Genomic DNA, 21,641 nt, shown 5'->3' with positions numbered 1-21,641 from the left:
AGAGTTAACAGCACGTATCACAAGGTGAGATAAATCAGACAAAAGCATAGTTTCCAGAAAAACATGATTCTTTCTTTCATTTCTCTTCGTTTCCAGGTGTCTTTTTTGAAAATTTAATAGGTTGTGTTAAAAAAAGGTGGTGTATTATTTAAAGGGGATTAAGCGCTAAGTTTTCGTTCTTTTATTTTCAAGTCAGTCTTTTTGACAGATGCAATAAGTTGAGGTATATATGGTGTGTTATTTATCCAAAAAGTGAGAAAAAAATCGAGGTTTAGGTGTAGGACAGAACAATTGAAGGTGAAGTTCCGTGTACAGCCCTAGGCAGGACACATGCCTCTTATTTCGTGCTGAGCCTCGCCACGTCCGACCTTTGCGCGAGTATCATAAGTATACCTTTTCGAATACACAGATGTTTATCGATTTCCTCACGAGTGATTGGAGATGCAAAGTGTATCGTACTGTTGTTGTTTCATTCCCAGGGGAGGGGAGGGGAGGGGAAGGGAAGGAAAGGTGAAAATAAGAAAGAAAGAAAGAAAGAAAGAGACAGCAATACAGGGAAGGGGCAAGAAAAGAGGTTTAAATGAAATAAAGTGCAAAGCAAAGGGGTGTCAATGAAGGGAAGTGCAAAGCAAGGGGTTTAAATGAAACTACTTTCAGACAATTTCAACCAAATATTGTTTTAGAAATAGGTTTTTATATATTTTCGAAAACTGTCTATTTTATTTTAAAGAGACAACACAATCCTGAGAATGGATAAAGTTATCCATGACGACATTGTGACGTCATGGCTTTGATTGGCAGGTCAGTGCGCGTGGAGGCCGTTGGGTAATACTGCGAGCACCTCTCTAACAGTGAGGCCGAGAGGCATCTGTTCACTCGGAACTCTCCAAACACCGGAAACGGACCTTTGCATGTACTTCCGGTAAACGCGCGGTCTTGAGCCTGTAATGCGTGAGCCAGCGTCCTTGCCTCCGATATGTAGCGCGCGGGGTGGTCGTTCGTTCTCTCGCGCATGTTGATTTCTGTCACGTGCATCTGGAGCATCTCGGTATAGCAGGAGAGTGGGATGCCTTTGTTAATAACGCCAATCACGGTCTTCCTGTGGAATCGAGCATTTATGTCAGTTGACTCAGACTAACACACTCGCAATAAATTATTCCTTCTTTTGGTATTATCATGTGCATTAATATCATCTTCATGCTTCGTTTACATCATATCATGAATGACATGTTTAGCATAATCCACGGGCGATAGGATAGCTTAGTGGTGGTAATAGACCTGTAGTAAAGGGGGTCCGGAGGGATTATAATTCTCTACTCTTCAAGAACAAAAGGTTTAATATAGACGTTTGATAAGCAAACGGAACCGTCGATATGTTATGTCGATATTTTCCTCGCACGCACGCTGCTACTGTGTACTAGCTTTACCTTTTACCGAATATGACCACTATCGTCGTTATAGCCAGGTAATTGTATGTATCGTAATCAAAGACCTCCGTTACAGTTTCTCACCTGCGCTTAGGTGCGAGTTGTTCTCGGCTGCCCCGAGGAGAAAACATCCTCTGTAAGAGACTGAGTGTGGGTCGAACCTGAGCCAGCTCGTCTCTGACATCATGGAAAAGCTCCTCGTGGCTTGAGTCACTACCAACTCCGCTGTCACTCATACAGCGTGACATCATGTCGTCATCCGTTACCATGGCAACTGTCGTGTGAAGGCCGGCACCCTGGTCTGCTTTCCTGTTTATTTCCGCTATTCCTTGTCTCGTAGCCTTATTCTTTTCACCCTTGTTGAAATTTTTTGTCTTCCTGGGTTTCTTCTTCAGATCCGAATTCGCCTTTGGGGGAGGTGGTCGAGGAGGAGGGGGAGGGGAGGTAGATGCTTTGTTATCTGACTTTGCTTGTTGGCCTTGTTGGCTCGGTGTGCTGGGGTGGCTTTGTACCACAATATAATTCACAGGCAAATCGTCATCGTAATAGCTGCAGTACAGAAAACAGATTGCAATAGTTATGGCATGCATAATGCGAGGCGATACCCGGTTCTCTCATGTCATTATGTTATGCCAATTCGCCCGCACGATCAAACATACTGTCAAATAAGGGTCAAAACCCGCTTCATTTCTGGACAAAAAGTGCATTTTTACAACACCCAATGAGTTTTATTCAATAAAGATAACAAAACAAGCTTTTAATCTTGACATGTTTTGGCGGGTCGAACTGTCAGTATTCCCCTCTAAATCGAAGTCTGTTGAGTGAGTGCAACACGAGGCGCGAGGCGCTTATATTCATATTCCCCCCCTTAAGCGAGGCGCTTATATTCATATTCAACCCTTAAGCGAGGCGCTTATATTCATATTCCCCCCTTAAGCGAGGCGCTTATATTTATATTTTCCCCTTAAGCGAGGCGCTTATATTCATATTCCCCCCTTAAGCCAGGCGCTTATATTCACTTTTCCCCCCTTAAGCGAGGCGCTTATATCCATTATATTTCCCCCTTAAGCGACGCGCTTATATTCATATTCCCCCCTTAAGCGAGGTGCTTATATTCAGTTTTCTCCCTTAAGCGAGGCGCTTATATTCATAAGGGAGGAGCTAATATCAGGTGTCGACCCAAAAAGCGCCGGCTGAACAGGAGACTAATTTCATCAGTCGTCAAGCGAAGCATATTATATATTTGTGCATCTTGTTTTTACATAAGTTTGATGTCGCTAGTTTGCACTTAGCTTTACGACGACTGATTTCCACATAACTTACCCCTGGTCGCCTCGTCTGCACTTCCGGTACATAGCAAAGCTAGACATCAGGAATAGGCATGAGCCCACGATCATTGCTAGATAGCGGAAATTCTCCTTTAGCCATTGTAGTTTTGTTGTAATGTCGTCCATGTGACCTTTGGCTTCATCGACTATGGGACATTAGAAACAGGTTTTAAATACCCTTCCTGGAGTGGAGCCCCCCCTCTACCTGCCACTCCCTTCTCGCCCGCGTCCTCCTTTAAACTTTCGAACATGAATTTCCTTGCAAATGCTATCAGACATTCACTCTCACCCCGTTCTCCAGCCCTCCTAGCCGCCGTGACTTTCCAAATTCAAAATTCTGATGAGCATGATGATATCTATCTGTACTTATTAAAGGTGGGTCTTACGGATGTTTCGAGGCAGTCTGTTGCTGTGGTGTCCATATCCGTATTTCGTCCCTTCATGCAGTCTGGACTCTTCTAACGTCGGTCGACTGTCATCAATAGCTTGACGTCCAAAAAATCCAGCCGCGGCATATCCTAATGAGAACCCAGGTTAAACCTTGGAGCCTAAGGAGGAGAGTAGCTAGTAGCACTTAATAGTAGTAGTACTCAGCTATGAGTATAATGGTGCCATGAAAATAAACTTACACCCACTCTTCCCGACGAAAAACACTTGCCTTAAATTTCTGTACCTTATACAATTTAAACTCTTCTTAAACTCTAACCCCAAATCCCAATTTTACAACGACGGAACTACATATCATTCTTCCTTCATGGTAAAGTGCTGATGCCCACGATGACTTTTCTTCGCCATACAAGTTGCTCAGGAAAAGTTTCAATCGGAATAATTACAGGATAGAAAAATTCAACTCCCAAAAATTTAACTCTCAAAAATTCACCTCTCAAAAATTCAACTCCTAAAAATTCAACTCCCAAAAATTCAACTCCCAAAAATTCAACTCTCAAAAATTCAACTCCCAAAAATTGAACTCCCAAAAATTCAATTCTCAAAAATTCAACTCTCAAAAATTCAACTCACAAAAATTCAACTCTTAATTAAAAATTCAACTCCCAAAAATTCAACTCCCAAAAATTCAACTCCCAAAAATTCAACTCCCAAGAATTCAACTCTCAAAAATTCAACTCCCAAAAATTCAACTCCCAAAAATTCAACTCTCAAAAATTTAACTCTCAAAAATTTAACTCTCAAAAATTCAACTCTCAAAAATTCAACTCTCAAAAATTCAACTCTCAAAAATTCAACTCACAAAAATTCAACTCTTAATTAAAAATTCAACTCCCAAAAATTCAACTCCCAAAAATTCAACTCCCAAAAATTCAACTCCCAAGAATTCAACTCTCAAAAATTCAACTCCCAAAAATTCAACTCCCAAAAATTCAACTCTCAAAAATTTAACTCTCAAAAATTTAACTCTCAAAAATTCAACTCTCAAAAATTCAACTCCCAAAAATTCAACTCTCAAAAATTCAACTCTCAAAAATTCAACTCTCAAAAATTCAACTCTCAAAAATTCAACTCTCAAAAATTCAACTCCCAAAAATTCAACTCCCAAAAATTCAACTCCCAAAAATTCAACTCCCAAGATATCAACTCTCAAAAATTCAACTCCCAAAAATTTAACTCCCAAAAATTCAACTCTCAAAAATTTAACTCTCAAAAATTTAACTCTCAAAAATTCAACTCTCAAAAATTCAACTCTCAAAAATTCAACTCCCAAAAATTCAACTCCCAAAAATTTAACTCCCAAAAATTCAACTCCCAAAAATTCAAATCTCAAAAATTCAACTCTCAAAAATGCGTTCGATAGACTTTTGTAGTGCAAGGGTACTTATTCAACGTATATAACAAGTAACTCAATTTGATCTTTGTTGTTGCACACAAAAGAAGTCATACGCACGTGCATCTTTATTGCAATACTGCTATTGGACGGAGTGGCCTCCCAAGAGACCCAGAGGAGCCCGACTGGACCCCAATATTTTTCGTCCTACGTCACAGCGAGCTGTGTGTGGCGTAACCGTATAAGACTAAGGTCTTAAGGGCTAGGAACCTGGTTATTGCCTCCCTATTAATGCGCGGGTGCCTCGGTACCTTTGTGTTACACAGTTCGTTAGATAGCGGTGTTGGGGCCGAAATCTCCAGCCTAGCCGTAAAGCTTTAGCTGCCATACGGTGATTCAGCGCACGTCTGGATGTATGGTCTATTTTTTTGTATGGTCAGGTTCTATTCTCAGCCAACAGCCTAATAGTTTCTTTTTTTTCTGTATAGCATTTTCTCATTTTTATCATGGTTATTGGATAAATTGACTGTTTTTTTTCCTTTTTTTAATCCAATGGGAGAAATTGGGTATCGCGGAGAGGGGTCATTTTCATGCTCGAGTATCCAGCGATTTTTCTTTTCTCTGAAAGCTCAAGCCCACGCCACAGCCTTCGTAAACCAATCGGACTCACCACTTATGATAAATGTAGCGCACAGTAGACAAACGACAAAAAATCGCCAGAACTTCCGTCCTCCCATCTTTTCGCGTCCCTGTGGCCATTCTAAAACGCGTAATGATATCTACGTCATAAAGGACTCGTACGTCACTAACACGCGCGGTGGTTACTGACGTCGCTAACACGCGCGGTGGTTTCTGACGTCACTAACACGCGCGGTGGTTACTGACGTCACTAACACGCGCGGTGGTTACTGACGTCACTAACACGCGCGGTGGTTACTGACGTCGCTAACACGCGCGGTGGTTACTGACGTCGCTAACACGCGCGGTGGTTACTGACGTCGGTAACACGCGCGCTGGTTACTGACGTCGCTAACACGCGCGGTGGTTACTGACGTCACTAACACGCGCGGTGGTTACTGAAGTCACTAACAAGCGGGGTTTTATGACGTCACTATAACGCGCGGTGGTTACTGACGTCACAAACTAGCACACACTTTTCTCTTGCAAAGCTTCGCGCAGAATGTCACGTGGCAAGGCATAGCGCGCCGGACTCGAATTAGTGCGCAACCAAATAAACCGGGCAGAAACAGACCGCGAACCATTGTGAAATTTCGCTTACAATGCCTTTTAATGATTTGTAAAACCTGCGTTTTTTTAGAAGGATAACAAAAACACGCGTATAAGAACCGTACGTAAGCACCTTTTTTTTTTTATAAAATCCTAATTAGCCTGGTGGGGAGAAGATAATTCACATGTTTTGTCACAATTCTGATTTCTTTTTGATAACAAGAAAGAAAAGATACCTTTCATGGATGTTTGGTGTTTTCTTGTTGATAACAAGAAAGAAACGATAATTTTCATGGATGTTTGGTGCATTTGAATTTGAATATTGAAACGTAATTGATACCCAACCGCCTCTATTGTTTTCTGTTTTGTTTTGTTTTTAAATAAAAGCGACATACACTTGCTTGTTTGTTGTTAGAATTCCTTTCTGGTCACCACATATACAATGCCGTCTTCATCACAACCCCAGCTCGTCGACTGGGAGCTCTTTTCAGAGCTCTTAGAAACCCCGATCGACCCTAGAAATATACACATGTCTGTCCCGCTAACTGAAAGCTGTAACCTAGACCCATACATTCTTCAAATCAACGGAAGAGCGCTGTGGGACCTAAGAGCGTTCTCGTCAACTGGGGTTCAAGATGCTTTGAAAAAAACCCTAGTATGCCTCGGCTACCAGTTAACACCCGCGGCTCTGACGTGATCGCTCGAAGTGTGAACAGGAAAATCTACTCGGTTGTTGACAAGTCCCGAAAATGCACGAACCCTAAGACAGCCCGTCGTTACAGGGTAAGCATATGGTTTAAGACCTCATTTGAAAAAGAGGAAATCGTCATCCGGCCACGCGAAGTGCTTAACAAACTTATGTCGACAAATAAAGACCATGGAGGTAATTTCTGTTCAATCCACACTTGTTATTGTTCAAACCCCATCTTTATTTTACTGAATTATTTTAACCTTCTTATACAGAACGATGTTCGCAGTCTTAAATGGAGCTAAAAGAATACGATAGCGAGCGCAAGACATCTAAACGCCTGTAAAGAATTTGAGGACGTCATAATGAGGCAACAGCAACGTCTCAACAACGAGATCGAGGTATAAAAAAAACTCAGAAGCCGACCAAGGCAAATGAGAAATAACGACTACATCCAGCACATGAATCACGGTTATCCTTTACGTAAAGGCCTGCCAAAACTAAACATGTCCCCTAAATGTTTCCTTGTTTCGCCAAAAACATGACGGATATGAGAAACATTTCTTTGTCGCTACAAGATTTGGCGCGCGCTACAATAATTTTCGCGGTGGGTAAACTCGCACGCTATATGTCTCCTAGTTTAGCCAGGACCCGAAAAGAACGAAACAACCTTTTTTTTTCAAACGTTTGCTTTAGACACATGCCTCATTAAAGAGGGGGGGGGGGGGTCCAAATATGCGAAAAATAACTCACGGAGAAAAAACTCAGAGAACGTCATAGGATAAGAGTCCATGGCCTGTATCGCGAGCGACCGTCTACGGCCTCTAAGTGTTTATTAAGGTTTTTTTAGTCCCCTGAAACTGCTTATATAACTTCTAGGTTCTGGTGCCTAGGCTAAAGATTTCGTATATTTGGTATGGTAGAAAATGAATCAGACGTGGTTTTGGATGTGCTGTAATGTGCATGAAGCTCACAAGAAATCGTGAGATGATCTCAAAGCATTATTGGAATAGGCTGCAGCAAATTTGTATTAAAAATGGTTAAAAGAATGGGTAAAAGTCTCAATAAGTGGCTATCCCCTTATTTGATTCCCCTCCCTTTTGCACGAATCCCTAACACAGGTAAAAAACTCGCGCACAGTCTCCTGAAACGAGTAACAAACTCACGCAAAGTCCACTTAAACAACTCACTAACTCGCGCATAGTCCCCTTAAACAACTCACTCACTCGCGCATAGTCCCCTTGAAAGGATTGAAAGGAGTCACTAACTCGCACATAGTCCCCTTGAAACGAGTCACTCACTCGCGCATAGTCCCCTTGAAACGAGTCACAAACTCGCGCATAGTCCCCTTGAAACGAGTCACTCACTCGCGCATAGTCCCCTTGAAACGAGTCACAAACTCGCGCATAGTCCCCTTGAAACGAGTCACTCACTCGCGCATAGTCCCCTTGAAACGAGTCACTCACTCGCGCATAGTCCCCTTGAAACGAGTCACTCACTCGCGCATAGTCCCCTTGAAACGAGTCACTCACTCGCGCATAGTCCCCTTGAAACGAGTCACTAACTCGCGCATAGTCCCCTTGAAAGTAGTCACTAAATCGCGCATAGTCCCCTGAACCGAGTCACTCACTCGCGCATAGTCCCCTTGAAACGAGTCACTAACTCGCGCATAGTCCCCTTGAAACGAGTCACTAACTCGCGCATAGTCCCCTTGAAACGAGTCACTAACTCGCGCATAGTCCCCTGAAACGAGTCCCACACTTGCGCATAGTCCCCTGAAACGAGTCCCACACTTGCGCATAGTCCCCTGAAACGAGTCCCACACTTGCGCATAGTCCCCTGAAACGAGTCCCACACTTGCGCATAGTCCCCTGAAACGAGTCCCACACTTGCGCATAGTCCCCTGAAACGAGTCCCACACTTGCGCATAGTCCCCTGAAACGAATACTCACTCGCGCATAGTCCCCTTGAAACGACTCACAAACTCAAGCACAGTTCCCTGAAAGGAGTCACAAACTCAAGCACAGCTCCCTGAAAGGAGTCACAAACTCGTGCACTTTTCCCTGAATCAAGAAATCCCTGAAACAAGAATCACGAATTCGTCCACCAAATAAATGTCTTTGTTTATTTTTAAGCTTTATTTGTGTAACTTGTAAAAAGCTCTTAATCGCCATTTACAGTGTCATGTGATTTTACTCGCGGCGCAAATTTGAGCATTCTGCAATCCACCTTCCCTATGCTTTATATCTTATTTAAAGATCATCATTATAGGTGATAAGCAGCTCTTTTGGTACTATAACAATTTCCTTTGTCTATCTGATTGCCAAACACCCCTGTGGACTTTAAAAGCACACTACCATACACGAGTCCTAATAAGGACGAAACAGCTGTCCATGGTTGCCGAACTGCACGGGTAATGGACTGTGCTAGCGTCCCGTTTTGGCCCGACTGGTGCCAATGTGTGTATGCTAGTGTGCTTTTAAACACCCCTGGTTAGGGAAAATAAGTCTTGTATCAGTTAATGACATTGAGTGAGGCTAAATTAAGTTGTGGCGAGGTCCTTGTAATGAATGAACGAATTTTAAATACACGGAAACATTATTATTGGCCAAACTTTGTTCCTTTTTCCATTCTCTTATCGTCAAACTTTTTTGGAATAGGTGTATAAAACTCCTACACCTTTGTATGGTTTCCAGGCCCTTCTCCTCTGCCAAGCGAAAGGCGAGGTCACAAAGCGCTTCATTCTCAAAACAAAATGGACGGCGGTGATCGAAAGCAGCGCGGAATCCCTAAACTGCGCGATATTCTACGCCGCCAGCGCCGGGAATCCGAGGTATTTACTATCTACTTTCCCCTTCCAAAGTTTCCCTATAATACAAATGGTGAATTTTGCTTCCCAGGGTCAGATAGACACATCTCCCGATGTAGAGTTTGAGTACGATGATACGGACGAACTGTCTGCCGAGATCGCCGGTAAAAAAATGTCTACTTTATACTTATACAGTTATACGTACATCCCTTACATGTTGCAGTGTAGCTGTTATTACTTCCAAAGGCGACGAACGCACGAACGTGCGTCAGACTTAGATTTTCTGAGAGAATAATTCCAGGTCTTGACATTTCTAACTCCAATATCTACGAATGTATCGGTAAAAGTAGTAAGAGGACCTAAGCGCCTTTCTCCCCTTGTAATAAGTATGCGTTGATAAAATATTTTGATTATTATAACCTAACAATTTGTCCTTCAGAGTTGTACAGTTATACTGAGGAGGCAGAATTCGCACTAAACAAGGACGCATTTGAAAACGACTTCTATCAGCATGGTAATTATTTTCCTTTTTTTTACTTTGGTTTCCATTTTCTCAGTTGAATCAGTTTCATATTGTGCTCTTTCTGCTCTAAGAAAAAAGTGGGCCAGTGTACTATTTTACCACCTGGCTATAGTACATTATTTGCTGTCAGTGTAAAACTATATGTAATTAGATGTTTACTTAGTTGGTAACCTGTGAAACATTCACAGTAAGAATAAAGCAGTCTTTACTCTATCCCTTCAACCATTGCCGTGTCAGATCACAGGCTCACCAACCTCTCAGTCTATAAAAATAGTTATCAGATACACTTAGCATTGCTTCCTAGCCCGTATCAAAATTTGACTAAAATAGCACACTTATTGTGAGATAAAGGGCCTATGGTACTATCTCATTGCTACGAAAGGGGAAAACGCTACATTTGGTTAAATAGACTAAAATCGCCATGCACCTTCCAGCTTGACCCAGTGGTTAGCACCTTTGACACGTAAGCAAGCGCTCCGGTTTCAATCCCTGGTTGAGTCTTCTTTTTATTTTTATTTTCTTTGAAACTCCAGTTCTAATTTTCTTTTTTCCTTTTTTTCAAAGAGATTAAAATAAACTTTCGACATTTTGTAAAAGAAAATGCAACTTTTATATGTTTTCCGATGCGTGAAGTTTTAGAAAATAGTGATGTTAGAATATTTCTGCAGAAAAAAAGTATTTTAGATTTGAACAGTAGCTTCTCCTGCATGTTTTTTCTGTTCTGGGTCATGTGACCACGGGAGGGGTCAGATGATGTCATCACTTGTGTCATTTATGTCTAAAACACTCATGTTGAAAGATCCAAGAGATTTAACAAAAAACAGAAGCTTTTATAAAACAAACAAATTTCCCTAGCAACGGACTCAAAAGATAGTACCATAGGCCCTTAAGATTATATTTACTATCATTGAATACTACTCTTTCTATAACTCAATGTGACATCCAGAGTCTTGCAAGTGGATCCGCTGTGGGGAGAAGTCACGGCGTGCCTACATCCTGAGCATACTAGACCATGTGGAGTCTGTTGACCCTGATGTCAGGGTCTCTTCTGCTAGGATCTTGCTTTATTTAGCACAAGGTGATGATAATACAATGATAATAAACCAAAGTCGTAGAAAGGTGTCCTTGCAAATCCACAATGTTTATAGTAAAATGTATTTTGGACTAGTATTGTTTATTCATAACTTTTTATTCTAAATTATTATTGTTATTATCATTTATCATGCATGTCATGATAACTAATCTGATCATAAAAGGATGACAATTTTGAAGGTTTATGCTTGGTGGTTAATGTTATTGTTACGCTACACGTTAGTTGTATGGTACATGTACTTGGGTTTACCCTGTCATATTTAGTTTCACACTTTTAGTTCTCAACTTTACTCTGTGGTCCTAAAGGTATTTTGGAAAGTATTCAACTTAATTTATTCTGTGAACAGTAGTTTCAAAAGTTCAATTGAAAATCTTTGAGCAAATAAATTTAATTTGTACAGTAGCTCTGCCATCTAAGGCTTGAGGTGTTTAATTCAATGTGTGCTGGTATTTTATTAAATAGGAAACTTTGCAGAAGTGAGCACTAAAGAAGAACAAGAATACTGGGTGGGTATATTTAGATTTTGTTTTGTGACGAGCAGTATCTCATTATTTAAATTAAAACTGTAACAATATAATCTAATGTTTAACCAGATTATCATGGTTTAACCCTTTTCTTGCAGACAAATCAGAATATCCTCCTTCTCTATGAGACTGAGACATTCCCTGTCATTGTGCAGATGTTACAAATGGAGATTGAGTGAGTTTGTGAGATCACCTTGTTGGTGATTGATCTATAGATACTTGACTCACATTTGCCTTTGATTTACAGTGACAGTCAGGCTGCAACATCAGCCCTTCACAAGCCTTCAATATCCATGGTTGATAGCATTAATATCAGGTAGTGTTTGCTATGCACTCTGCTATGAAATATATATATATATATATAAAATCCCCTGATGAGTGGGCAACCACGAAACAGACCTGTAGGGAAACCTATGTAGTTTGTATTTTTCTCAAACCAACACTATATATATATATATATATATATATAAAGTTACATACAGTGAAATGCTTGTTACAGTACAATTATCTCTAACTGTTACTCAAGCTCCCAGGATGGTGTAAGCCAACTCAAATTTGCAAAGTTTAATAAATGATGGCTCAAACTATTTTTAACTGTTTTCCATTTTTCTAGAATCTATTTGAATTTGCTTTACACAATGGTTGAGTGGATGCGTGTGCCACACAAGACTGACACACCAGAATCCAAGTCAATCAAACACTTCTTCTGCCAGGAATTAAGTAAGTCACTAGTTGCTGTCCTGCCTGCATCACTTAGTGCATAGCTTGGGTGAGCCCCGACTTTTCAAACCAAAAATCAGGGTTTGTGAAAAGGGCTTGCATAAAATCTATGTGATTCCTTCCCTAATTTATTTTTCTAACAGTTTCTACAATTTTGCTTTCACTGTATATGAAACAGAACCCTGTAGAGGATATGATAATATGGCAATGGAACAGGAAAACAATTAAATCAGGATCAGTTCTCTGTATTATACTGTACCACAGGATAGGACAAGAAATCACTTTCAGTTTGCTATAGTTTGCCATAATTGCTATATATTTACATGATTAAACTAAAATAACATCAAGTACTTTTATATTGAGGTCCCACTGTATTCAACACTCTCTTTCTAGGCCTGCCTATTGTAGGTGATGACTGCCTAGCTGTCATACTGTTTGAGATGGTTCTCAAGTTCTGTGCAGGCAGCTCTCCTCATTTCCCCATTAAGAAAGTGCTGATCATGCTATGGAAGACTATTCTTGTGAGTTGGGTCTTAAAGAGTTTCTGACAGCCGCCATTTTGCCATCCTATAGCAAAGTAAAAAGTGTGAGAAAGCATCCATTTCCACAGGCTTAATTGCAATAGCTGTTGCAATATTTTCGATTGAGTTCGGTAGATGAATCATTTGTTTTTTTAGGCAGTTGTTTTAAGATTTCCTCTCTAGTTTTTTCTTCCAACATTGGTTTGAAATAAATAGGTGTGGCTGACCAGGGTTCTTTAAATCTCTTTATGTGAGTTTTGAGTGATACCTATTATAGGACAACACAAAGTTCACTTGTGAGTTTGTTATACTGTGTCCACATGGTAGAGAAGGTTTCTGCATTATTCAATTTTTATGTTGAAAAGGTGTCTCAAAAAGGTGTTGAAAAATAGAACAGATGTTCAGAAATTCCTGTATAGTAAGCTTTTGGTTGTATATATATATTTTTTGTATATATGTGAATACATATGTGAAAATATAGAACAACAAATTTGTTTAGTTTCCTCAAACAATTGAGAAGATTGTAATTACACTATTTGACTATATATTTTTTTTGCCAGATCCGGTATTTACACTTAATATAAAAACCGAACACCATTCTACAAAGTTTTTTTTTAAAATCTGGAATTTAATCCTTGTTACAGGCTTCTTTGGGTGGAATCAAGCAGATTGAAGTGCTTAAACGAGAGGCAAGAGTCCGAGCTGGTCTCCCGCCGACATATGAGGAGCAATGCCCCGCACCACCCTTGGCAGGCAGAAGCAGCAGGGTTCCCACTCCCCACACCCCTCCCCCCATAGTAGGTGGTGGGGGGAGGCCAGTAGGAGATCTGATGGTTGACGAGGTGGCCCAGTTTGACAAGGAGAGAGAGAATGTCCGGATTCTGCCTCGACCAACACCTAAAGTTAGGTGAGTTTTTTTTATTCAACCTGGTTATTCGATTAAGTAAATAAAAAGTCATATAACAGGATGGTTAAAGATTTTTGTGAAATGAGATTTAGACATTTTTACTTTTTACTGAACGTGATTTATCAGTTTTGAGTGTAAGTAAATCGAAATTTACAGTAGCTAAGTCTGTGAAACGTAATTTGTTTTAGATCATTATTTGGATTAGTTATATATTTTTTAATAATGCTGTTCGTTTCAGCTCATGAAACGTAAAAAAGCCGTTTTTCGGTCCGTGAACGAGATCTTTTTTTTAAATAACAAAATACCCAAATGACAATGTACAAGGTGTACAACTTTTTTGTCAGAGTAATGCAAACGAGGACTCTAAAACTCAAATGATAAAACAGAGAAAAATTTAATGATTTCAAATCATTTCAATTGTTTATCGTTATCCACTTAATAAATCTTTGAATACTGTTCCCAGAGGGAGAGATCTCGACAATTTTCTAGATAATACCCGCATCAAGTTTGTTGGCTTCCAGTTGCGAAGGTTAGTATAATAGCACCCATTCAAGGTGGCAAGCAGTGCGTAGGCATAATTTGGGGATTCGGATAATCCCCCCCCCCCCCAATTCCCGCTGCAAAAGTAAATCCTGGAACTTCTTTTCTTGGTTTGTTGAACAGCATAGGCCCTTTTACTCTAATGTATGGGATGATGTGGGGTATCGTACAGTACATACCTATACAGAAGAGGGACTGGGAGTAAATGCAAACGTGTTCCACATGTTCTAGATGGTTATTAAGTTTCTAATGGATAACCTTATTTTTTTAAAGTGTATTTTAAAATACTTAATAGTCATTCAAATTACTCTCTGGCTTCTTGGGGTTACGGATCTTGATGTAATATAAATGACATCTTTGGCAGTGTAATTACCCTTCTTGCTAAATTAGGAGGGAGGAGACACAGCCATTCGAATTATACCTGACCACGGCAAGTTTTTTTTTTGTTTCTCTCTTGTAGGGTTTCAACTTAGATATTTTGTGCAAAGCTCAACTACATATAATATACTTCCAATTTCGTCATTAATCCTCGTCACGTATCTTCGTGTTTCGGAAAAGCGGAGTGACAACACCGCTTGGAATACAAAACAGACAAAGTGAATGCGCCTCAAATATTTATCGTACAGACGTTTTCATTGTCATTTTGGTCCCCGGAGCTCAGAGATGTTGTTTGGCGGAATGTTAAGTGAACGCCTTGAAACAGTCGACTCAGACCCCGGGACAACCCGTAAATTGGCACGATCCGTATTTTATATAGGGACGTATCTACCTGTGTTTCTAGATAAGGCTGCGTGTGTTCCTAGACGCTGTCATGCACTTGAGATTAGACTTTAGCCCTCTCAGAAACAGAAGAGATTTTCCATTAGGAGAAGGATTTGACGAGTTTGGTTTTCTAAGAAAACAACTTCGCATTGGTAGCAAAAACCCAGGCTTCGTGACCCGTACACCGTCGCACACCACCGAGACAGATTCTCTCAGTTGGAACTCCTGAGACAGTAAACATGCGATTCGCTACAAAAACAAACAACAGACGTTAATCCCCACTCTAATGTGGACTTACGTCATGGCGCTGCGACAAGCAAGGTTCTCTTGGTTGGAATTCCTGAGACAGAAAACATGCGAATCGCTACAAAAATAAGCAATATGCCCACAAACCCTAGCGCGGCCCAGAATCTGGAAAACCATCGAGCTGTCACAGCATACTAAAAGAACTGTCAATCAACCTGTCTGTCAAATCGGCACTTCGATATAAAAACAAATAAAATACTCATAGCCACACAAACCCTGTTGCGCGGTCTTAGCATCTGGGAAGCCATTATCTGTCACAGCGTATTAAGAGAACTGTCAATCAACCTACAATGAAAATGGTTGTCTTCCTCAAACAGTTTGGTAAAGTTCGCATTGATGAGTGTATGGCTCGTGAGTTCTGCACTTGTCTTTGGCGGGAATTTTGTTCACGAATTCCTCACCAGGTCCCCACAGCCAGCGGAGTGTTCTTATCACGTGTCGTCGCGCGCTCGCAGTGCTGTGCAAGTTGTTTTTCAATCACCTGCAGTTTGCACTAGACCTTCCATGCATACCTGGCTTACGTAAATCTTGTTTTCGGTAAATTATAGAGTAGAGTAGAGGGAAACAGGAAATGGGTCAAATGTAAGAGTCCTTACGTGTAAACGAATCCACGGTCACTCCATGCTCGAAGGTCCAGCGTACTTTGCAGCCTTTGGGAGCGGGGTACCAGAGTCTCGAGCTTCACTCCGAGAGCGCCCGCAAAGTACGCGGGATCTTCGAGCATGCGGTCACTTCTGTATGCCGCCACTTTCCGCCATATTCTCTGTTTTAGTCCCTCTTATTCCGACTAATCTACGATAAGAGATAATCCCACAGACTGTCGCAGTGAACCACAGCCTTCCAACAATTTTACTCGATTACTATGGCCCCTATTATTATTATTATTATTTTTTTTTTTTTGCTATCCTGTTCGCCCCTGGGGCCTGGCGTAGCCTCAAATTTAACCTTAGCCTTTGGATGGAGTTTTTTTTTTCGTGACTGCGTCGAAAGAGAAAGGATAAAACAGCAATCTTGTTCTACTATATATTTGATGTAATATTTGCCTGCAGAACGCCGTTTTTTAGAATCATGTTTTAACCAGCGCTTTTTTTTTCTCGTTTAATCTCGCGATGAACGCATGGAAAACCACACGCAGCGGAGCGCTTTTTTTCAAAAACAAGTGCACACACACAGCCCAAGTGCAAATCATTATGTCGTGCCCCTGGACGCACTCTAGACGGAGCGTGCTCGCCTCATGACCACTCACTTCCGGTCGGCGCTCATCCCTAGACGATGCGAGGATTAGTGTAAGAGCCAGCGTTGTTTAAAAATCCACCCTGAGTTCCTGGCACCAGTGTTGAAAATCCCCTGTTTTTATTTCCCCTTGAAATAAAAACCTTTCTCCCTAGGGTCCCGTTTCGCATTTCGCACTAGAAATTTCTAGTCTCAGGAAAAGTGTCAGTCTGTTTATCGGAAACACTCCGTTTCCCCTTTAAGGAGAGCTATGATTATTACATGGCGGCGTTATAGAGTGACTATCATGTCGTATACCGATGTCTCCTCCCGCGACAGACAGGTGGTTATCAGTTGTTGCGCATTTTCCAAATCACCGATATTAGCCACTGTCGTGCAGACATCAGATAGCACTGTGGGAACAAAGGACTTTTCTATGGAAGCAGCGCGATTTGTACACCGCTGCAGCGCAAAATAGTTGAAGTAGACCGAAAATCTCGAAGAAAGGCCCCATGGTGGCATTTATTTCACATGTGCATGTCCCAACAGAGGTGTCCTCGGGACTTCTTTTAGCAGGGAAATGAGCAGGCTTAAGATAGCGATTTCCCCCGAGGTTAAGCTATGTATTTTTAATGGTTTCTAAAGAACCTACGTTAATACGCGTGGAAAATATGCCCGTAATATGCCATATCCTGCTTCTGAATATTTCACTGTTTTGCGTGTTGAATATTTACAGAAAAGTCGCAAAGGTCAAATGATCGGGGGCGAAGCAAGTGTTGATTGTACAGACGCTACATAACCCAATGCGAGTTAAGTATCTTAGCAGAGTTCCTGCCCATGCAGAATTTGGGAGCCAAGCCAAGTTTGATAGGGCCTAAGTAGAAGTGAGGTTTATTTGGACGATACGTTTCCGCCTTTAAGAATGGGACATATAACCCATGGTTAGGCATTGACGACCTTTACTCCTTCATCAATAGTGCTATAAATACCATGAGGTAAATGAATACCTTTCAAAACAAGTGTCGCTGAGTAGTTGATATATGTGAAAGAAAAACTAAGAGTTTCTGCAGTTGAAACTCTTTAGTTGGCGATTTCTAGTGTTTCTATCCAAAGTACACTAAAAATCGATTAGGATACCAAACCTTGCAACCGTCACTGCGCTCATGGTCTGACCCCTCAGGCTAATACTAGTTTGCATCTTTCGGTATCTCTTGCGGAATTCGTCCTCGGAAGTGATCTCGACGAGTTATTATCATTCAAGCAGGCACTATCGGTTATTTTGAGCGCAACAGCCAGCCATCGCGTTATCAGTGAGTTTAGATTAACGTTTTCAGACTGCCTGATCACATGGCCACTGAGAGGTCTCGATTGAACCTGTGCCAGCGTTTACTCGCGTTCGAGATACTCTCAAGACAAAGTATTCATCATGTCTTTTGTCTTTGATTTTAGAAAGTGTGTGATTTACTTACAATGCCGATATATGAATAAAACAATCTTACGACAACAGGAAAACATTCCACACATTCACGAGAGAGAATGTCCTATTTTTTTTTACTTGCGCGAATGCAATCTGACGCAAGCATGCCACAGCTAGCGATTCTCCGTTATAATCTTTTCTAATTCGAAACATAGATCTCAGAATCTCTGCTCGAACAAGGAAAGTACCTCTTTAATATTGTGAAGGTCAATAATAGCCTTATGGAAACTTGATCTTGCTGCAAGTGCAATAATCAGTAAAGGGTCGATTGGAGGGCTATCTGTTACTGCTGCTTTTATGGCCAATACCCGTCACCTTGGGACTATATTCTCATATTCATGACTACGACAATCATTTCAAGCAACAAAACTTTAACGGTTTTGCGTGTTGAATATTAGCTTATTGCTTAAGAAAGTATTTGAAACCCTGCAATAGAAGAGAGTCTTGATTGTGTTATTGCGGGGAGTAATAACATGTGTATTGGTCCTATTCGAGGGTGAGCGCTATAGTCTGCTGGAATCTAGCGGTTTGCTAGCAAAGCAGTGCTTGCTCTTCAGGGGGCAATAGCATGCGGAGAATACGCGCTGAGACAGTGACCGCCCCCACGGGGTGCGACCTGAAAACCACTGAGAAAAACTCTGCGCCATGTCACAGTCACTAGTTTAGGCGTATTTACCGCCTCACAAGTGCTGAAACCGGATAGACCATAGTTAGTAGGGTAGGCGTATATACTGCCTAACAACTGCTGAAACCAGATAGACTCTGCGCCATTTCACAGTCACTAGTTTAGGCGTATATACTGCCTGACATCACAATGCTGAAACTTAATAGACTCTGCGCGAAGTGTAGTGGCGTGTCTGCCGCCATTTTATAGGTTTAAGGAAAAATCTCTCGGACATTCGTCTCGCATGATTTGAACCTCAGTCCAGTCCTTACGGCATGACCCGCATGCTCACTAACCCTCAGGAAATCCTCGTGCTTCTTTGATATCCGTGAACATCCCTCGAAAACACTTTGGAGTCACGCGGCCGTAAAAGGCAATGTAATTACATCAGGCGAAACCTGATGCCCGGGCTAGTATGCAAGTGCGAGACTAATGGCACATTCTAATGGACTAAATCCACATCAACGCGCTATACGGGTGCGAGTCTAACGCCAAATAAAGGAAATGGGGTGTGCTCAGATGTTTGATTGTCGTTTGGAAGACTTGCTTCAGTATTTCTAGGTGGTGCGAGCCTCGTGAACGAGTGCCTTTGTGCAGGTGTTAGTTCTATTGCGAGCGCCAGGCGTGGCGTGGAGGTCAAACCTCGCTCGGTACCGGCATTGTTCGTGTGCACTTGATTACGCACATTGCGGCTCATTAGGGCGACCCTTTCTAGTGTTATCTCAACTCTACTGACGCTGCATTATCGCGCTGAGACCTTCCCATTGGACCACTATCCTGCAGCGTCGCAGAAAAATAAACTGCGCTCGATAGCAGCTGAATTGGACCATTGTGTGTTGGTTGATAGATGTGCGTGTAAACTTCTAGCGTAACGTATTGATTATTTCGTCACCATTGGCGCGCTGTTCGGGTTGATTACCCATGGCCTGTTTATATCTCGCATGCACTGGGTAATGTGTGCGAGATATCGCTTGGCTTGCTCACTACGCTTAACTGCATGCGATTGCGATCAAAAAGAAGCATCGCTGTATCAGTGATTGGCCTTATCGCTTCGCAGAATAGCGTTCATTGACATATTCAACCTGTTGCAGGGAGGCGAAACCCAAACCAGCACCACATTATAACGCAAATCACCTGCACAAATGGCACTTTTTTTTATTATGAAAGCCTCTTTACAGTCTCAAGAACAATAACATATCTCACCCCACTTGTGGATTAAATTTGTGTTTGGCATGATTAAATTTATCGGTGCGATAGACCAGGCGCGGGGTCTTATCTTCAACGAACCTGTTTTTCGTATTTCAACCAGTCTCTTACACAACCTGCAGCGGCTCCCATCCCCGCGCCAGGAAACCTACGGATGCCCTATTCAACTCTTTCACCGCCAGCGGAAATGGCGTATTATTCTTTGCACAATAAACTAAAGAGAATTCCTTTGGGTGGATTTTTGCGCGTTTGCAAGCGATGATATCGAGCTCGGCGGCGTCACTACCTTGATAATTACCTGCAGATCTACGAGTTCCTCATCAACCTTTGATAATTATAATCGCCTTAATTCTGAATACCAATCCCTTGGATAATGTGAATAGCCTCTATCAATCACGTTCAAACTATGCATTCACTATAATTCTCTAAAGGTCTCAGTGAGTCCTTCTAGTGATCTGTTTCGATAACTATGTACATATGGTCTCTTTGGGCACACAGCGCTTAGTGTAAGGTGTTGCGCGTGTCGTTTGGCGTATCAGCGGGTGATTTAACTGGCAGGATAGCTAACTCCTCTATCTATCCTTGTGACGGGCAGCCCGAGTCTTCATGTTTGACGAGTAGCGACATTCGAGAGAAAGACTTTTTGCACCGCGAGCACGAGTACTTTTTTACCACCGCGTGAGTCTGCATGTGAGCGCGCAGGTTTGATCTATCAGCGAACGCTCGCTTGCAGTTGGTGCACTGGTATGGTTTTTCTCCTGTGTGAGTCCTTATATGTCCCTGAAGCAGCCACGGTCTGCTAAACGCCTTGCCGCATATAGAACACTTGCACGGTAGAGTGTGCGTGCGAATGTGCATCTTGAGTGCACCCAGGGACACGTAGATCTTGTCACAGTGCTTACAGGTGAACGATTTCTTGTGGTGCGTGTTGCAGTGGAATTGTTGATGTTTGGCGAGACCGAGTGGTGTGGAGTAGCCCTTGTTGCACTGATGGCATTGGTGTTTGGGTCGCGATTCCTCCGCGGTTAAAGACGCAGTTTTCGTGCCGTATTCCAGCTCCCGGCTTAGGCCCATGTCAACATCATCCTTGGTGTTTGAGCGCTCGTATTTCACGTCTATGCAGAATTCGGTGGGTTTATTGTGCAAGCCAGGAACGCTAGTCACTTCAGCCGGGTACACCAGGCTGGTTCCTAAACCATTCCAATATTGCAATCGCTTGTCCGCCTTGTCTTCATTTTCCACTCTCTCGGGAGAACTACCCTTGCGGTGTGACTCTACGCTCTTGCCTCCTATCAAGTGAATAAAATGTCGAGAGCTAAGTCCTAAGGTATGCCAATGATAACGCATCGATTTCTTGCCCGTCGAGCCTAAATAAACCCAATGTACCCACTCTACAGCAAATTTCCATTTGAATAGAACAGCGAAATAGTATGCCTGGTTCTTGTAGCGGCGAGAATAGCGAACACCCGAGCGAATCACGAGTTTGTGTTAGTACACTTGTTACCCGCGGCGAGAAAAACAACAAGTGCACAAACAGGCATTGCAAATACTCACCCTCCTCGCGCGTCATTACCGGCCCGTTACGGAGCAAGAGAGCCTTCTTATCGCATGTTTTCTTGACTAGAAACGAGCGGGGCATCTTGTCCGAGGTCTGTGTGTCGTTTTGAGTCGTGTTCTCGCGTCCTGTTGGTTTTACTGCTCGGTCCTACTGTTCGTGCTGCATTCCTAAGTGTTGAGCCAGTACTGTGCTGGTCCCGCCGCTAGCGATCACGTCACGAGGTTTTGATTGCTGTCAGATCACATTGACACACACACGGCTCTGATGACAGGCTAGCCCTGTGCTGTGAATAATCTCCCAGCACTCGGTCAATAACCAGCCGTAATCACTAGTCACTTCTACTTGCTGCCTCAGCTTGCTTATAATATG

At 42.1% G+C, this 21,641-nt stretch overlaps 3 protein-coding genes and 1 long non-coding RNA gene across 6 annotated transcripts in view; 1 reads left to right on the top strand and 3 right to left on the bottom strand.

The window, feature by feature from the left end:
* Positions 1 to 674: 674 nt before the first annotated feature.
* LOC116621146 lies at positions 675 to 5,387 on the bottom strand. 2 transcript variants are annotated; one of them, XM_032387121.2, is made up of 5 exons: positions 5,206 to 5,387; positions 3,142 to 3,273; positions 2,751 to 2,901; positions 1,512 to 1,976; positions 675 to 1,099 (listed from the first exon to the last, which is right to left on the bottom strand). In XM_032387121.2, the coding sequence occupies exons 1-5, from the start codon at positions 5,270 to 5,272 to the stop codon at positions 760 to 762; spliced, it is 1,155 nt and encodes a 384-aa protein (XP_032243012.1). In that variant the 5' UTR covers positions 5,273 to 5,387; the 3' UTR covers positions 675 to 759. The 2 variants fall into 2 exon arrangements, with proteins under 2 accessions (XP_032243012.1, XP_032243013.1); XM_032387122.2 differs by having other exon boundaries at positions 3,142 to 3,303; positions 5,206 to 5,386.
* Positions 5,388 to 9,147: 3,760 nt separating this feature from the next.
* The window catches only part of LOC116621173 (striatin-interacting protein 1 homolog), a 29,025-nt gene continuing 16,531 nt past the window's right edge, over positions 9,148 to 21,641 (top strand). Inside the window, exons 1-11 of the mRNA XM_032387175.2 lie at positions 9,148 to 9,283; positions 9,351 to 9,423; positions 9,699 to 9,773; positions 10,729 to 10,860; positions 11,338 to 11,381; positions 11,498 to 11,574; positions 11,647 to 11,715; positions 12,013 to 12,119; positions 12,513 to 12,640; positions 13,285 to 13,547; positions 14,011 to 14,076. Of these exons, the coding sequence (XP_032243066.1) occupies positions 9,206 to 9,283; positions 9,351 to 9,423; positions 9,699 to 9,773; positions 10,729 to 10,860; positions 11,338 to 11,381; positions 11,498 to 11,574; positions 11,647 to 11,715; positions 12,013 to 12,119; positions 12,513 to 12,640; positions 13,285 to 13,547; positions 14,011 to 14,076 (1,112 nt within the window). The 5' untranslated portion in view covers positions 9,148 to 9,205. The remainder of the gene's footprint in view (positions 9,284 to 9,350; positions 9,424 to 9,698; positions 9,774 to 10,728; positions 10,861 to 11,337; positions 11,382 to 11,497; positions 11,575 to 11,646; positions 11,716 to 12,012; positions 12,120 to 12,512; positions 12,641 to 13,284; positions 13,548 to 14,010; positions 14,077 to 21,641) is intronic.
* Positions 11,380 to 19,443, bottom strand: LOC116621181. 2 transcript variants are annotated; one of them, XR_007309751.1, is made up of 3 exons: positions 15,371 to 19,443; positions 14,857 to 15,098; positions 11,380 to 12,686 (listed from the first exon to the last, which is right to left on the bottom strand). It is a non-coding gene; the product is annotated as an uncharacterized LOC116621181 (long non-coding RNA). The 2 variants fall into 2 exon arrangements; XR_004297358.2 differs by having other exon boundaries at positions 14,857 to 19,443.
* LOC116621176 (protein snail homolog Sna) lies at positions 19,648 to 21,626 on the bottom strand. The gene is made up of 2 exons (XM_032387186.2): positions 21,269 to 21,626; positions 19,648 to 21,003 (listed from the first exon to the last, which is right to left on the bottom strand). The coding sequence occupies exons 1-2, from the start codon at positions 21,351 to 21,353 to the stop codon at positions 20,291 to 20,293; spliced, it is 798 nt and encodes a 265-aa protein (XP_032243077.1). The 5' UTR covers positions 21,354 to 21,626; the 3' UTR covers positions 19,648 to 20,290.

This window comes from Nematostella vectensis, chromosome 1 (assembly GCF_932526225.1).
Source record: "Nematostella vectensis chromosome 1, jaNemVect1.1, whole genome shotgun sequence".
NCBI lineage: Eukaryota > Metazoa > Cnidaria > Anthozoa > Actiniaria > Edwardsiidae > Nematostella > Nematostella vectensis.
Note: the sequence above shows the minus strand (reverse complement) of the source record. Positions and strands in the feature narration are given on the sequence as shown.